This window comes from Dryas octopetala, chromosome 4 (genome assembly GCF_963921425.1).
Source record: "Dryas octopetala chromosome 4, drDryOcto1.1, whole genome shotgun sequence".
Classification (NCBI taxonomy): domain Eukaryota; kingdom Viridiplantae; phylum Streptophyta; class Magnoliopsida; order Rosales; family Rosaceae; genus Dryas; species Dryas octopetala.
The window spans coordinates 26,046,798-26,064,102 of NC_141369.1; the positions used below are offsets into that span (position 1 = coordinate 26,046,798).

The 17,305-nt window shown below is 35.7% G+C and overlaps 3 protein-coding genes across 7 annotated transcripts; 1 reads left to right on the forward strand and 2 right to left on the reverse strand.

The window, feature by feature from the left end:
- Window positions 1–1,074: 1,074 nt before the first annotated feature.
- Window positions 1,075–4,339, reverse strand: LOC147288958 (NAD(P)-binding Rossmann-fold superfamily protein). The gene is made up of 4 exons (XM_086240629.1): window positions 4,010–4,339; window positions 3,636–3,835; window positions 2,650–2,879; window positions 1,075–1,577 (listed from the first exon to the last, which is right to left on the reverse strand). The coding sequence occupies exons 1-4, from the start codon at window positions 4,099–4,101 to the stop codon at window positions 1,299–1,301; spliced, it is 801 nt and encodes a 266-aa protein (XP_086096755.1). The 5' UTR covers window positions 4,102–4,339; the 3' UTR covers window positions 1,075–1,298.
- Window positions 4,340–8,411: 4,072 nt separating this feature from the next.
- Window positions 8,412–16,883, forward strand: ABCI11 (non-intrinsic ABC protein 14). 5 transcript variants are annotated; one of them, XM_086240123.1, is made up of 11 exons: window positions 8,412–8,517; window positions 8,624–8,681; window positions 9,000–9,079; window positions 9,238–9,289; window positions 9,390–9,523; window positions 9,606–9,720; window positions 9,859–9,945; window positions 10,100–10,148; window positions 10,676–10,760; window positions 11,771–11,894; window positions 16,308–16,883. In XM_086240123.1, the coding sequence occupies exons 1-10, from the start codon at window positions 8,429–8,431 to the stop codon at window positions 11,847–11,849; spliced, it is 828 nt and encodes a 275-aa protein (XP_086096249.1). In that variant the 5' UTR covers window positions 8,412–8,428; the 3' UTR covers window positions 11,850–11,894; window positions 16,308–16,883. The 5 variants fall into 5 exon arrangements, with proteins under 5 accessions (XP_086096249.1, XP_086096248.1, XP_086096252.1 ...); XM_086240122.1 differs by having other exon boundaries at window positions 16,210–16,882; XM_086240126.1 differs by lacking the exon at window positions 16,308–16,883 and adding an exon at window positions 13,552–13,598.
- LOC147288960 (protein LAZY 1-like) lies at window positions 12,667–15,127 on the reverse strand. The gene is made up of 4 exons (XM_086241056.1): window positions 15,122–15,127; window positions 14,917–15,019; window positions 13,523–14,325; window positions 12,667–13,037 (listed from the first exon to the last, which is right to left on the reverse strand). The coding sequence occupies exons 1-4, from the start codon at window positions 15,125–15,127 to the stop codon at window positions 12,669–12,671; spliced, it is 1,281 nt and encodes a 426-aa protein (XP_086097182.1). The 3' UTR covers window positions 12,667–12,668.
- Window positions 16,884–17,305: the final 422 nt, after the last annotated feature.

Genomic DNA, 17,305 nt, shown 5'->3' on the forward strand with positions numbered 1-17,305 from the left:
GAATCACTCAGCTGCCATTGTTGAATCACCACTTGCCACGTTTTTCAATAAATCTCATAAAAGTTGAAACTGTGTGCATGTCTTGAAAACTTGGGCCATGGTTTATGTTTGTTAAATCTTGTGAAAATCTACCTAGATTTTGAATTTTCCAGACTAGACGGACATTTTCTTGAATGTAATCATTATGCTCTGTACAACATGATGGCTTAATTATGATAATTAAGGCTCTGCTTATAATTTTTTATTTGTTTCTGCTAATCAATCTGATGAGATTTTCTGGATCGTTCAAACTGTGGGCATTTTGGGCAAGACATTTACTCTTCCGCTAGAAATGATTCAATACAGCAGGACCAGGAGGAGCTGGGTACTCCGCTCATCTATAATCATTTCGAACATAGACAAATTCAATTAGAGAAAGTTGCGGCACCTTTCAATTAGTGCTCCAGTGCTCCTTACGCATACCCTTCGATCCAAGTTTGAAAATGTGTCGGTTTATCAATCAGTTCACGAGCTGATTGATTCATTCATAATGGCAACTAGGAACATTGGATATAATCAAGTACTTCAAAACCCATTCACCAAAGACAAAAGTTGAGAGAACCGACACAATGAATTTTACAGGAACATGACCTTTAAGGCAAGAACATATTCTAAAGTCTTTTATGCATCAACCTCTGCTGACCAGCTTGAGCATGACAAGAAGATCAGTCAATTTTAACAGTTTCTATGCCAAACTAATGTTGTTTAGAGTCTTTAGACATTCCATTCATAAATATGATAACAAACCAACAACAGTTCATGAAAATGTTGTTTCTTTCATGCTGAGGTTGTGCTATATGTCTGGAAATTGGCACAACCAAAGCAGTCAGCCGTTACACTTTTGCATCTCAGAGTTGGGTAAAAATCACTTCTGCCTAATCTTTTTGGAAGGCAACTGACTTAAAATTTTGCGATTCATGAGGAACATAATTTGTCAATAGTATATCTGAAATGTGAAAAATTATTGAGTATAACCAATATACCGCTATATGGTTTAACTAATCTAACGTATAAAAGTATTGTTGGACGACATATTTATATTTATAAAGTATAGTATTAATAACATACATATGTATTATAATAGGTAAGTTGGTTGTTATAAGGTGCTTATTGAATTATTTGCACTTGCTTAAATGCAAGAGCAACACCTTACCCCGGTACAGTATATGTGTAAATGGACTCCATGTAAACATAATGGCTAATCAACCTATGAACAGACCAATCAACTAATGACTAGGATAACATGACAGGGACAAGAATCACATAAAAGAACGCATCCGAGGCCTCACCAAAGACTGTGCCCCATCAACAAATATTGTTGTGCCTGTCATGTACCTTGACCCATCACTGATTAAATATATGACAGTTGAAGCCAGATCATTTTTAACATCAAGCCATCTCTCCAATGGTCCTGCCTCCTTCACCAATTTCTTTGCTCTCTCCATACCCACAAACATTGGATATTCATCTTCTAGGTGCAAACCACGGGCAATTGCATTGACCCTGATCTGGTATCTTCCAATCTCCATAGCTGATGTCTGAAAATAGCAGCCAAAGAGGTTTTACAGATAATTCAACTAAAAGAAAAAGAAAATGATACATAAAAATAAATGTAAACTGTACTAAAAGTTTTAGAGATATGCTAAAATGAACTTATAACCTTAAAATACAATCACAACACTATAGAAATGTGCAATGCTTATGCCTTGGGTTCCTAACTTACGTTTAAATAAGGAAATGCCAAATAGCAAAATCTTAGAAGGTCATCACAATGAGGCTCTACACATAAAAGTGTATGGCTGATATGAGGAACAAGGGAAGAAGTTCAACTACTTCAAATGCACCCAACAAAGTAGTCACAAACCTCAGAACCACTGACAGTCAACTGAATATCTATTTATTCATCATTCAAGTGATAATGAAACAGAACACTAAACACTACCCCATGCCCTTTCACAGTACTAGCAGCTTCTCAACTCAACATTTCAGACATGCCATGCCATCAAACTCAATGAGACTTCTCCTCATCGATGTGGCAACTTAATTTTTTCTCTCCTTTTAGTACCTGTTATGAAAGATGGATCAAATCCCTGTGGTGAGGAGGCATCTTAGTCTCCATAGTTAATCTCTTTCATTGGGCAGAGAACTCTAAATATGTCTTTACTTTTTTTCTCTACTTCTAGTCCCTGTTCTGCCTTTCTTGAATTGACCCAACCACCATCCAAAAGGAATCCTTATTCAGGTGGAGTAAGATCTACATGATGCTTTATGTTTAGTATAACTGACTGGACTCAAGAAACTTATGAGATTTTTGGATAACCAAAATTTTAGAAATTGCTAATTCCTAAAACAGATATTTCTTCTTTTACTTCTGCAGGTTATCAAGCAACCAAATGTAAAATCAATCACATAAATCCAACAAAATCAAGGTTAACCAAGAGAAAGTCAGATTTGTGTATACAACTTTGAAGGGTCCACATAGTTGCCTTCCTTGAAATAGTGATTCCTAACATTCACAGAGTTCATTCACAAAATTTGAAGATGCAGTATAAAAAAGCAGCAGCTGTGTATCTGTGAGTGTATGTGCATGCATTCATCCAATTAACATACCCTAACTAACTGCTGCAGTCCTGCTGAACATGAACCATAGACAGCAGATCCTGAATAAATCCCCCTCTCAGCTCCATTAATTGAGGTCAACAATATAATGGAACCTCCTGACTTGTAATCTTGCATTCTTCTGCCAACAGCCTTTAGCAGAAACCATGCAGACATAAAGTTTATCTTCATTATCTTTTTAAACTCATCTTCAGCTAATTGTAGATGGTTTTGCATTTTTCCTGTTCCAAATAATCAGAAATGATCAATCTGCTTACTTCCAACTAAACTGCAACAATCTTTATACACGCACATAAAAAAAATGATAAAAACTAAATTGGAAAGTAAAAACGACAAAGAATGTCCATAAAAGAAGTTATTTGCATGTATTGAGACAGGACCAACATTTGTCAAGAAAGGGGAATCAGAATATCAGATCAGGTGATCATCTTTTGAACATAAAATTGAATATTTTCCCCTAAAAAAAAAAAGGGTTGTTGCCAATTTGCCATTGTGGTCAATTTGCATAAGGTCAATTCCGCATAGGCATGTTTTGCGGTACTAGATACCATCATAGTTGACCACACCCAGTCACCCATATTAAAAAATCGAGAAGGACTTACCTGCCATCCCCTCCCCCCCTCTCTCTCTATCTCTCTCCTCTCTTTCTCTCTTTCTCTCTTTCTCTCTTTCTCTCTTTCTCACTCTTGCATGATACCACCAATCCCCTTGTTAGGGGATAGGTAAGTTATTCTCAAAAAAATCAGATTTTACTGGTCACCATATCACATTTGGAATCTGTTTTAAAAGGCAGCACTGCTAATTCTGTCCACTCAATGCAATTTTCTAACCCCAAGCATTTTCCCCAGTAAGGGAGCCACCCAGAATCCAAGAGAAGAAAAAAGATGTCAAACTCTCACAACATTTTATTAAAATTTTGCAATAATCGAGTTCCAACTTCCAAGTACTACTCATAATAAAGGACAGAGATTATGTACCTTCGTAAGCATAGCAATGCACAAAGGCATCCAAATTACCCAAGATTTTGCATGCCTTCTCCACTGCCTCATCAAAAGCTCCCTCTCTCTCGTCCTCCATGTCTACACCAACCACCTCCACTGGCACCGCACCCTCCACGGACCCCGTTATTTGCTGTCCAACACTCCGTAGACAGTTCTCGTTGCCCATCAAAACCAGCCTGATTACAAGAAAGACGATTGGGAAGAATTGTTTTTTTAAACATTTACACATTATTTCTTCAACCCATTTATGTGTTTAATCATAAAATGCTCCCAAAATAATTAATACCCAGAAACAATCAGATTCGGAAAGAAGGAAAAAAAATAAGAAGAAAACATCAATTAATTTAAACCTGCAGCCCCGTTTGGCTAAATGGAAGGCTATGCTCTGCGAAATCTCATCCCCATTGGAGGTGAGCAGGACCTTCTTTCCGGAACTCCCCATTTGCTAATTAAACACGTCTAGGCTCACACTCTTATATATAGAACCCAATTCACCAAGTCAATCGGCGAATCCAATAAAGTAATAAATAGAAAAAGGTTGGTGAAAAAATATTAAAAAGAGTAGTCTGCTTCTTCGTGAAAAGTGAGTCAAAATCTTGTAGAATAAAAGAAGATTCGGTCTCCTCTCCCTGTCATCGAATACCATTTCATACCCTTAATTTGAGCTGCAGATTAACCACATAACCATCACTAGCAACTTTGTTTTTTGGTCGAAGGATCACTATGGCAACTTAAATGGTGTTATTAAGACAGGCCACATGTTGACATCAACTCGTGTATTTATGGATTGCTCATTTGATTCTCGTTTTTTCTGTTTTCTATTCAATTGGCATTCTTATCATCTTTTTCAATCCACAAAAATAACTAAAAAAAAGTATTAATAATGCTATAAATAATAAATAAGTGACTTTTTTATCAAAAGAAAATAAATAATAAGAACATGCGAGTAGATAATATGGTAAATTTTAATTTATTATAAATAAATGAGATTTAGGATATGTCAGCCAACAAATAAATAAGTAAAATACTGACACAGTAGTACAATTTTTTTTGCTTTCTAAACTTTACTAAAATGAATGTTGAAATGCCTCATCTGGCTTGAAGAATTGAAGTTTGAAATGGAAAAATAATTTTATTCTCATGTTTAGTAAGTGAATTATAAGAAAGTAATTCATACTCCATGGAAAAATGATCCCCAAAAGAGGGAAAAATGAAACCCTGAATTTCATTTTTTTTTTCCCATAGAAAAATAGTACTTACAAGTTTTCACTTTTCAATATCAAATTGTCCCTATTAACAATTAAAGATATCAATTATAATAATATTTTTATCTTTTATATATATAATAAATGAGAATGTATTTGGAAAATTAAAATATTTTTATTTCTTATTTTGAGACAAACCAAATATAAGAATGAAAATAAAAAATTATTTTATAATTACTTTCCTAGTATTATTTCCTTTTTAATGAAAAATATATGAGAACTGATTTCCAGTCATTCGGCAAACTAAACAAGGCCAAAATGGTAGAGAACTTGTGGCATCCGAAGACGGCAGAGTGGCGGAGTGGGTTTGTAGTGGTAAGTTGGTGGTACTGATGATTGCGGTAGTTGTGGAAGTTGCACAGAAACTTTTACTGAAGGCCGTTGAAGATGCCCTTGGCCCCTTGGCGCCTTGACCCAATGACCCAATCACCAGTGGGCTTTCAGTCAAACTACCAAACTATCAAGTAGGCAGAAACAATTATATCTTTAATCTTTAATTTTTAATATTATAAAGTCTTGAAAAAAAGTTTGGTGTTACGTACTTCACTAAAAATATGATGGTTTAAAGTATCTTTTACTCAACAAAGAAGTCACGTTAAAACATCTTAATAAATGAGGATATAATTGTAAATATAACAATTAAAATAAAATTTTAAAAATAAAAAATATCCTATTACTTTAAAATTAGGAAAACGTAATAAGACTCTGCATGTCAAGATGCTAATCTTTTATAATTTGAGTACAAGAAGATTAATGAATTTGAGAAATTTCATGCCAAATGGAGCGAAAGGGTGGGCACCAATCTATCCTATATAATAATTTGAGTACAACCAATTTAATGAATTTGAGAAATTTCATGCCAATTGGGCAAAACTCAAAAGGATGGCCACCGAAACTTGGCATCAGACTTTGGTAGGTACGAGCTTCATTGGACTTCACTTGCACTTACCTAAACAATTTTGTAATTGACATTATTTATTGGGATATGTTCGTTCACATTGATGGTCGGTGTTCTTTTGCTAAAAACACAAACCATAACAAAAAAACACGTTGAACCAGTGGCCATATGGTGTGCCACTGCTACATATAATATCAGCATCAGTTTTGTGTAAGTGTGAAACAAGAAAAGATGAGTCAAGATTGAGACCATTCCATTTCTTTTTCTCTACCGGACTACCATTTGGTTTATGCAGCTTTATATTTTAGCCTTTTTCTCATAGAAAGATTTTTAATTGTTTTATTTTTTAGATCCTCAATTGCCTTTGTATATCACCCTTCATCTTAGGTTTTCATAATAAAGTATTCATGCTAGCCTTTTTTATTCATTTATTTCTTTCTGTCGTATGAATATGAATTATTAAGTTTTGGTCAACAACTTCGGGCCGGTGGAAGATATTAATTAAGGAAGAAACTAAACCGCATTTGAAAATAAATAGTCAGGGGTGGGCAAGAGATTGGGTTTGTATTGGGGGGGGGGGGGGGCTTACCTCATATCGTTCCCATCTCATGATTTGAGTTCCGGATCGGTAATGAGGGTTTTGGGGTTATGGTACCATCTTGAAATTGGGTTGGGTGGATGAGACTTACCTCATCTCGTTCCCATCTCATGATTTGAGTTCAGGATCGGTACGAGACGGGATGAGGGTTTTGGGATTATGGTACCATCTCGTCCCGTACCAAATTGGTTCGGTACGGGTTCGGTACCATCCCGATCCCAAACTAAAAAATAATAAAAATTCAATTTTTATTCAAGATTCATCCTCAAATAATAACCTGTAAACATAACAAATGACCTTTTAAATGATCTTGTAAACTTAGTCCATGAAACTTACAAAACAAATACAAACTTACAAAGCAAACCAAGTAAAGTTTAAGATAATAAACAAAACATTACATGCTTCAACACTTTCATAAAATTTAAGTTCTTCAAGACAAAATTTATCTTCTAAATCCAAGTTAAAAAATGAATTGGACTTAGTGATATTTGAGCCTATTAAATTAAATAATTAAATTTTTAATTAAATTTTAATTAATCGGTACGGGATGAGACCATCTCGGTATTGAACCTTCAGGACCGATCACATCCCGTTTGAGATCGGTACAGTACGGGATTGGAAAAAAAAAAAAACGGGATGAGACCAAACGATACGGAATGGTATGGTTTCGGTATTTTCGGTCTTAATGCCCACCCCTAATAAATACACGTTTTCGTCTAAGCTCGTGAGAAAAACATGCCAAATAAAGAAGTGCGAGAGGATCAGGAAATAGAAAATTTAATCTCACTAGGAACATGTGGCTAAATTCCCATGGCACATAAGAAGTAAACTTTAGATGGAACATGGGGCTATATTCGAATTTGACCAATAGCCAAGAGGCCAAGATTATAACTTACGGCTTATTTTGCTTATATTTGGCGAAAAAAACAAAAAAACGCTTTTAGATTCTAAAAATATTTGGAAGTGCTTTCGAGTGAAGTACCCACTAGGTACTTTCTTAGGAAGCGATTCTAAGTATATTAACAAAAAGAAGCACTTGAATTTTTTTCAAAAAAATTTATAAATTTTTAACAAAAACACTTCTAATGAAAGCGTTATTGAGCAAGCTTCCTATATAATCACTCCCAAACAAGCCCTTAATAAATGAACACAATCTCATTATTTTTTGTATGCAAATAAACCAAATCTTTAATTACCAAACTCCCTCCTCAACCCTGAATTGAGGAAATAACATACATACCAAAACTAAAAATTGTAATGTTGCATTCCAATTTTTTTTTTTCCCATTTTTGAAATAAGAATTTGAACTTAAAACATTTCTAACATTGTAAAAATAAATATAAAAAAATCATTAACTCTCAATATTTTGCATCCCAATTTGAAGTGCAGCATCTTGCAAATATCTTAGCCAATAAAATTTTAAAAAATAAAAGTTTTTTTTGTCTAAATAATAAAATAAAAGTTGAAAGCACTAATTCCTGGTATATAAACTTTTATTTTATTATTTAGACAAAAAAAACTTATATTTGTCCAATGTGTAGTGAAAATATGTTTGCAGTCGCGGTTTCAATTTTATGATCATGTTTCAGTTTTCTGATGCAGTTTCAATTTGCAGTTTTAGTTTGCAATTTCAGTTTGGCGCTTGCTGAAGTTGTTTTGGGTGAGTTGGGCTTGTGTTAGTTTCAATTTTTAATTTTGAGTGGGTTGGACTTGTGTTAGTTTCAGTTTTTATTTTGGGTGGGTTATGCTTGTGTTAGTTTAAGTTTTTTATTGAGCCTTCTAGAATGCTATCTGTAAGTTAAATTTGTGTGTTAAAAGTGATTTTAGTTAAGTTTTTACATTGTCAATACCTTAAAATTAAAATACTCAAGAAAAAATTTAGTTTATCCTAAAAGGTAGCCCAAATGCCCCAAACCCAACTACCCAAGCCCTTCAAAGCCCAAATCTGTCAGCGCTGGCTCGTATTTTACGACAAAGCCCAGAACTCTCAGTCTGCAAACCGCGAAACATGGCGAGCTCCGTTATCGCTTTCAAGCCATTAACAGGCCGGAGAGCGCTCGAATCCGCAACCCCATTCGCGCCCAAACCACGATCAAGGCAGGCGTCTAGTCTGATTAACTTTCTTAATTACATTTGATCCTATTTGTTTTTGAAACTTTAACGTTCACAATTATGATTATGCTGGATTTTCTCGTTTTTACAGTTTGAATTTCCGAAAATCTCAATCTCTAAAATTCAAATGCAATTACTCCAGCTTTGAAGTAAGTTTCCTTTTCAACTTGATTTTCTTTAATCTTCTTTTTCTAGAGACTTCCATTAATTTCGACTGAGTTCTTGATGAATACTTTGAAAGCATTCATAATGAGGTAGGCAATGTGTATACTGTATAACTATGGCTTGTCCATTCGAATATGGAATAGTTTACTTGGTTAGATTTCCAAGGTTTAACTATAAAGTACTTAATTTCCTCCAAAATTGATCATTGGTTCATAAGCTTATGAATATCTTACATGTTTAGTGAAAGTAAAACACAGTCTGTTACTTCTAATTACTGAAGTTATACAATGTGTCACTTTAAGGTTAGGGATGTTAGCTACCAACCGCCCGGGACCGAGCTCAGCCTTCTGAATGCTGTTAGTTTTTCCCTTCCGGAAAAAAGGTACATATTGTGGTCTAATATCAATATATCATTGCATGCATACTCAAATGCATTGTGGTAAGCTTGTTATATTCTGTTTTAGCTGCTACCGAGTAGAAGTGCCTCTGTGAGGTAATTTTGTTATGCATTGTGGTAACTTGTTTATGTTGATTTGGCAGCTTTGGCTTAATTTTTGGGCGGAGCGGTAGTGGAAAGACTACTCTTGTACAGGTTGTGTGCTTGTTTATGTTATTTAAGGATCTTCTACTCATTATGTTATCCGTTTCTTGTTAAGCAGTATCTTGTATATGATAACCAATCCCTCTTCCAGCTGCTTGCGGGGATAAGCAAACCAACTTCAGGTTCAATTTACATTCAACAATATGGAAATGATGGCTATCCGAGCGACTCTCCTGAACCCTTATCCTCAGGAAGAGTTGGCATTGTATTTCAGTTTCCAGAGAGGTATTACAATTCCCCTCATTTCGACCCTAATATCCTTGCCAGGATATGGATCAATCACACAATTGCACACTTTCCGTGATAGGTATTTTGTGGCAGATAATGTGCTTGATGAAGTTACATTTGGGTGGCCAAGGCAAAAGGGTGATCTTCAAATGAAGGAGCATCTTGCTCGAAGGCTCCAAAGAGCAATCAATTGGGTACTTGTTCCCCTTCTCAGTATGAACAAATTGTCTTCTACTTGTTCTGACATTTTTTTTTTTTTTTACATTTTTGTTATTTTTTTATCAGATTATTTTTTTCTCAGTGGTGTTCTTTAATTTAACTGATGACTGTAGGTCGGTTTAAGTGGGATCTCATTGGATAGAGATCCTCACTCCCTCAGTGGTGGCTACAAACGTCGGCTTGCCTTGGCTATTCAACTAGTAAGAACCTTGATATAAATATAAACACAACACCAAAATGAAAATACACATTAGATGGCACTTTAACTATATGCTTTCATAAGATTCAGTCTTACATAGCTGGTTATAGCTTACTTGAAGTCACTCATACTTGTCAATTTACCTTAATCTTCAGGTGCAAACCCCTGATCTATTGATATTGGATGAACCTCTGGCTGGTCTTGGTATGAAGATGAATTTTGTGCCCATTGATTCTACTTCATCATCGATCTTCCCATTTGCTCCTTTCATGCATGTTGAACTAATGAACAAATGCTTTTCAACGATCAGGCATTAAGAATGACCATTATGCTTTGCTTGGGAACATTTTTCACTGACAACCAATAAAGGCCTTCTCTCCTCCACTCAAACCAGTTTATTCTCACTCACTAATCAGTAGATACAAACCAATTTTTTGTGGACATGAAGACTGAACCTAATTGACCTAATGGTGCCAAAGTTCCAGCTGTGCTTGGCTGCTGACTTCAAAAATTAGGATTCAAGGTTTTCTCCAGAAAATTCTTAAAAAAATAAAAAATGAGTTTCTCTGGCAAATGTTCCAATAATTTTTTTTTTATCCAAATTTTTTCATTGGTATTGGTGCTGGTGCTTCTTTCTTTCTTTTTTTTTTTTTTTTTTTTTTGCCCTGGGGAGGGGGGTTTATATCTCTGATCCTCTATTCGATATTTATATAAACTTTTGTTTTGATCAGATTGGAAGGCACGTGCAGATGTTGTGAAGCTTCTAAAGCATCTAAAGAAAGAATTAACCATACTTGTTGTCAGCCATGACCTCAAGTCTGTCTTTTTTTTAATCCTCTTCTACCTTCTTATTCTGTATCGTTGTTCACTTGTTATATGTTCCTTATTGCTCGCTGCATTGCATTAGTGGACTAGGTAGTTAGAGATTTAATTTCAGTTTTCCACTAAAATGAATGAATTCAATTACTAGTGCAACCCATTATAAGTTTTGCATTTCAATAAGGATGCGGCAACTTTCTTAACTTTGCAGAGAAGTATAAAAAGAAACAATTAGCTGTGTATTGGGTGGAAAGAAATAGATGAATTTTTTAGAACTATAATGGGGATAGGGTGGAGGTCTTGTGGGATAGAGTTATATTTTGGGCTTCACTTTGGTCTTCGGTCTAATCTGTTTATTTTATGGTCGGATTGGAAATCTGCAGTTAGTTAGGCTTTTGGGATTGTTTTGCTTGTGTAATTTGTTCTGTTCTCGGATTATTGTTTGGGTGGGGATTTGTATTGTTTCTGTTTTGCTCTGTTTAATGGTGGATATCTTGTCCACCTTTTATGTAATTTGTTGAAGCTTTAATAAAATTGTGTTCTTATAAAAATAAATAAATAAATAAAGAATGAACTGGTGAAGATGAATTCCTTACCTGGAGATGAATGTTGTGTGGAATGCTGATGAGGTGTGTCATTATGCAATTTCTGATAGACAGAGGTGTCCTGCATAAGGTAGATTTCAGCTTTAAACTTAGTTGCATATCATGGAGGCATCATTTTAACTCCAGGGAAAAATAGTGTGAGCTTGGTATCGTAGTCATAAATGTCCTATTAGTGTTTTGTTGAGCAATGTGCATGTAATTTTCATTGAAACCCAGCAGAGTCATTGCAAGTTATATATACATTACAATATGCTCTTTCAATTTCCATGTGGTATAAAACCTTCTCCATAGCATGATTATTGTTGCAATGGTATCTAAGAACTACCTTCATCTTGTCTCTTGCTTTCTTCTTGTTCTATGCATTTTTATTCTGCTTATGGAAACTTCTAATGCGCCTTTCAGAGAGTTAGCAGATCTAGTTGATCGATCTTGGAGGATGGAGATGGGTGGAAGTCTTAGGGAAGAGCCTCTACCGATTTAATTTCAGAAATATGCTGCTGCCTCCTGATAAACATGGATGCTATAGGTTTGACTCTTTACTTATATTTACTTCTTTACACATAAGAGGCAATGATAGGAAGGGCAAGGTTACATAAAATCTGGAATGCATCACAATGTATATTAGTAATCGGAATACTTATCCAAGGAAACTGAGAATGATTCATGTCCCAACCATTCAAATGAGACTTGTAGATAACCAAGATCGTGTTTATTGATTAGGAAATTTAGATAAAACTTAGTCACAACGTTATCATCACACTGAGGAATACAAGATGGATACCTTATAGTATTCCTCACCTTTTCTTGAATTCATCCTCACTTAATCACTCACAAATAGGTACATGACAAGATAAGATTTTCAAACACAACGTTGACATTCTGTTTCATAATACAGGACCACTGACTATTTGTTACAACTTCTATGCTACAGCTCCAACACCAAGTCTGCAATGCAAATAGTACAAGTTGGTTAGATGTATTCATAGTAGACTCAATTTTGCAGACTGTGACTATACTCCATAGTGTGGTGCATGTGTGGAAAAACCGATGTCCAAAAGGAAGGACAATGAAACGTTTCCTGATTGTCTCACATCCATTTTGTTGGTACCAAAATGCATGTTCATGATCAAAAGTTGAAGCATTTCTTCTCCAACTTTATCTGTTATCTTTCTTTCCACTAAACTCGTTTTCTCAATTTTTGGAAGTACAGTAGTAGAATCTGGGTTCAATTCATTAATTGTTCTCTCTTAAATGTCTCTTCATAGATAGAAGACAGATGGTATAGTATATGAACTTTTTGTTAGGTGTTCTGTACTTGATTGTCAGAATTGGTAGGAAGTAAACCAAAGTATGTCACCATGGTATAGCATACAAATTGATACTTACAGTCTGCGTCTGTTTTGATCCATTGCTCTCCCTTTCTTCTAAAATTACTTCCACTCAGCCCGTGTGGGGGCAAGTTCATGTATTTCTTATAATGTTTGGTCCCCTCATTTAACATTGATGCTTGAGGGAACCTTCTGTTGTCTCCGCCCATGAACATCAGATTTTCATTACAACCACCACCGTCACTGGAATTGTTCTTGTCCTTATATTTGTCAGACTTGGTCAATTCTCTTCCATGTATAGAGCTTTCAGGATGGGTCCTTCTGTGGAACATACGCAAGACCTGCATGCCATACAAAAAGAAATGAAAAATTGAAGAAAAACACCTAGTAGTTTGGGGAAAATTGTTAAAAGAAAAATTGTTGTCTGATGAAGACATCTCATGGAAACTGTACTGATTGGTTCGATAAATAAGGTTCTCTGGCTGGATGCTTGATTTGCCAGAGAGCAGTACCCTGGCTACAACACCTGCATTTGAGTGTCTAAATCATATCATAAGATCTGAGCATGCTAGCATGGATGATTTTCATGCTATGTTTGCTTCACACAAATAATTTGTCCTCAGTGTCAGTGTCACATCCTTTATGTGTGCTGAAAGCTGTAAAGCACCATTGAGGTTCCTTTGGCTTAGCTTTATCTTGAATGGCACTGTTATAATCATTACAATGCAAGGATGTATGTATGTACATGTGTGTGTGTGTGATGAAGAGCCATTAGATATGATGTTTGGCTGCGGGTCTTGGGAGATCTAGTTGGTAAGAACCCAACCTTATGGGGATTCTTCTTGGTTGAAACAGAATCAGATGCCTCACCAAGTTTCTTCTTGAGGGAAACAGGATCAGTTGCATCACCAACAGTAGAAGGGGTAGAGCTCTTCGAAGAAGCATGGAGTTTCTTTATCATCCTCCTCATGAAATGCATCGCAGATTTATGCTTATGCTTGGCTTCTATCTCCTCACTCTCACTTTTCTCCTTGCAATTCTCTGCTGTTATTTTTGTCCTATCAAACAGCTCTTGCAATGATGCCTTTTCTTTCTTTGCTTCTATTCTTGTTTCTGGTGATTCAATTGAGGACCCAAACAGATATCCTTGGAGCGGGCATACCACAGTCGTCCAATGCTCTTCATCTTCAGACTCCTCCATTTGCTTGCCACTGAGGGTAATAGTGCTAACATGGCTGGTCCTTGCTGACGATCCACGGACCCCTTCTTCTTTTGTTTCAGTCTCAAGGAACTTCTCCAGCTCATAGCTGATGAGCTTCAAGTCTCTTTCTGTCACCTCTGTTTTTTGCTCGGTTAAGTTCTCTAAAGTCGTTGCAAAAGTTGGTGTTGCTGGCTCATTGACACTAGGTTCGGAACCAAGAGTTCCAATGGTGAGAAACCCATGAAACAGCTCTGAGATAATAGCAGATGTTTCTTCTCTCTTGGCTTCAGATTCAGGAAAATATTTTTCTAGGTCCTTCTTAGGTGGCTCTAAGGATGTAGATCCATATCTGGAGCCAAAGCTTGGGTTCATATAGGAATCTTGATCATCAAGTGATGGTTGAGCTGAAAGGCAAATACATGGGTTCCCTGAAATTAGTTACAGAAGGAATTAGGACATTAATGAGAATAACCGGGGAAGAAAGACTTCATCGGTGCATATAAGCAAGTCACATTGGTGGCTGCACTTCTGGATATTTAAATCGGTCTGTCTGAGGGTTGAATAATTTCAATAGTTACCTACTAGTGGTTATGATTTGTATTCTAAGGTGTTCCCAACAATTTTTTGAGGAGAGATCAGGTGGGCTGTCCACAAAAGATTGGCTGCCTCTACCAATATGGGTGCTGCAGTGTTATACTAGGCTTACTAGCTTGAAAGGTTAGTGTTTCTGACACAAACTGGCGCAGGTACAATTGGCTGAGACTACCTCTCTTTGGCTGATTTCCAACTTTTGCTTGAGGTGTAGAGTTGTTGTTGTTGTTGTTTTTATTTATTTATTTATTTTTAATTGTGAAGAATCATTGAATTTTTAGTTCTTAACTGCAGTGTTAGATATTGAGCACTGTCAAGGAATTATTATGCTCATTTTTTGTAACCTGATTGTATGTGAATTAAAAGTTTTGACTGATGCCTATTGTGGGGTATAAAGAAGTATGTTAAAGAAAAAGTAGTAGGAATACCAATCCTGAGATCCTTGAGAGGCTCAATGCTGCCGTTCCGAAATTTGTGGTTCACCCATTGTAATAACTGCACCAATGGAATGTGAAGATGAAGTTCAAAGAACTGAAAATATCATCTCATTCTAAATTTGTTAAGAGTTTAAGATGAAGTTCAAAGAACTGAAAATATCTTCTCATTCTAAATTTGGTAAGAGTTTAGACTTACCTTCATTTTCTTTTGTCTTGGAGGGCTTGCTACTATATTGTTTCAGTAAACATTGGAGACACAAAATAGATGTAGATCTAGTTTGTAAGGAAAATGGGATTTAAAAAGAGTATGGTAGCAATGCTAAAGAGTGACAGAATGAAGATCTTTTCATTATGATTTCTAAATGAGGTGGAAGTCAATAATTGATAGAAGGGTCTGAGATGGTTGGATAGAGAAAAACATTTAGAAAGATACAAGATTGTGGTTGGCCATTCTTATCAAGACCAAATCGTGTAGACAAATTGAAAGGTGGTTTGAATACCCAGAAGATGTTCTTATGCGTATTGTTCATACGTGCGCTTCCTTGAAGTAGGTTGCACATATTAGTAAAATGCACGTGTAACCATGATCAATATATAATAATATGTAAATACAAAAATGTCTTTTTAGTAGGCCATAAACCTAATAAACAAGTGTCTTCTAGGTTTGGGTAGTAGCACAACAATGCCCAGGAGAAAATGGGGACTGGGCAGTGTACTTGTTTCTGTGTGAAATAAATATTTTTGTATATAGTACTAATACTATTGTGTAACCATGTAGTACAATACTACTAGTAGTAGAACTGTTAATACTGATATTATTATAATAGACTAATAATATGTTGTATTTATGAAAATAAATACATTATCTTAGACAATTATTTTACGAGGTACTTGAATACTTGATGAGGTAAGACCCACTGTGTTTGATGGGAAATAAAAAAAGGTAGTTGTTTAATTTCATGAGGACTGTTCATTGCATGTGAAAGTTAATCAATGGTGTACGTTGTAGAATCTAGAGTTAGAGTTTACTCATTCCAATTGTAAGTAGGATCCATGAGTTGTAAATAGACTTGTGATATAGTGATATATGCAATATGTGCTATAATCTACATTCAGGTCACAGGACAGGAGCAAAGCTCGTTTTGCTTTAATCAACACATTGATGCAGCTCTACTTGCAGCACATGAATTAAAGTTCAGCTTTTGCCATGTAGTGATGTAATCAATGCTGCTTTAACCTTAATTTCTCTCGATTATATATATGTAATCTAAACCATTCATGCAGGCATGATTACATTTAATAGCTATAGAGGTTTGGATTCTCCCAGCTGCCTTGTTTATCATGTTTAAGTATCTTCTTCATTCTTCATTGAGGAGCCACAGGACAAGGTTGCTGGCCCAGAGATATTAGCATACCCCACAAGCATCTCTTGAAGTTAGGTGATCAGTTGGGAAGGAGAAAGCTGTTGTAGGCATAGAGACAAAAGCCCTGCATGCATTCATCTTTGATTAGACCTCTTACAAGTGGGCTTGATAATTATGCAAGACAAATGAAGAACTGAAGAGAAAGTGAAGAGAAATCATAGGCAGAACGTACCTTCAAAGTTTATGTATGTAAAATGCATTTTATGATTTCACTTCAAAGCATTGAAGTACTGGATTATTTCAATTAACGATGGGAATCGGTATTTGACAGCAATAGATCTTAATGGTGCATTTAGATAAGGACATGCAAGACTTATGCTGAGCTCTGGAAGCTTTCAGAAATTTTGTTTCCATGGCATGTTGATTGTTCATTTTCCTTATTATGTGTATTACTTTGTCGAACTGCATGAACTTATTTCCAGAAAGCTAGCCAGAGGAGAATGGGTTTTCTATTTTCCTAGTCTTTTTCTTCATTCATTCTCATTAGTGTATGCAAGGACTGGTATTAAGGCTTTGTTCAAACAAAGAAAAGCATCTAAATATTTATGAAGTGGCAATGCTACTTCGATACTAAGTGGAACTGGTATGACATCTTTGTATTTGGTTTGTTTCACATTATGCATGAATGGATGTTTAGGCAATTAGGCCTAGTCTATAATTGCGACCACACTTTATTGCCCAATTCTGTCAAAATCCAAACTAGTAGGGCTCAATCGGGTGCTGGGTATCCTTATTTTTAGCTAACCAAGAGCTATAAGACGAGGGAGTTGCCCCTTTTGGTTTGGAGGACTACAGACAAAGAGAATCACTGGCCATTACACAGTCCAAATACCACATCAGAACAAACACATAGCCTGCTAAATCATGACTGGTTGGTGACCGAGTAAATTCTAGAAAACCCGGCCGGTGGTTTGTACTTTGTTATTTCTCACAGGGCAGTTTTTTTCTTGTCTGAT

Excerpts from the sequence above, each read along its gene's own strand:
- LOC147288958 (XM_086240629.1), bottom strand. The coding sequence starts at position 4,101 with ATGGGGAGTTCCGGAAAGAAGGTCCTGCTCACCTCCAATGGGGATGAG. Across the intron at positions 3,836-4,009 it reads TTAGCCAAACGGGGCTGCAG|GCTGGTTTTGATGGGCAACG; the intron begins GTTTAAATTAAT and ends TCTTGTAATCAG. Across the intron at positions 2,880-3,635 it reads GCATTGCTATGCTTACGAAG|GAAAAATGCAAAACCATCTA; the intron begins GTACATAATCTC and ends TATTTGGAACAG.
- ABCI11 (XM_086240123.1), top strand. The coding sequence starts at position 8,429 with ATGGCGAGCTCCGTTATCGCTTTCAAGCCATTAACAGGCCGGAGAGCG. Across the intron at positions 9,080-9,237 it reads TTTTCCCTTCCGGAAAAAAG|CTTTGGCTTAATTTTTGGGC; the intron begins GTACATATTGTG and ends TTGATTTGGCAG. Across the intron at positions 9,721-9,858 it reads TCCAAAGAGCAATCAATTGG|GTCGGTTTAAGTGGGATCTC; the intron begins GTACTTGTTCCC and ends TGATGACTGTAG.
- LOC147288960 (XM_086241056.1), bottom strand. Across the intron at positions 14,326-14,916 it reads TCTCAAGGATCTCAGGATTG|GGAACCCATGTATTTGCCTT; the intron begins GTATTCCTACTA and ends AACTAATTTCAG. Across the intron at positions 13,038-13,522 it reads CCAAGAAGAATCCCCATAAG|GTCTTGCGTATGTTCCACAG; the intron begins GTTGGGTTCTTA and ends TATGGCATGCAG.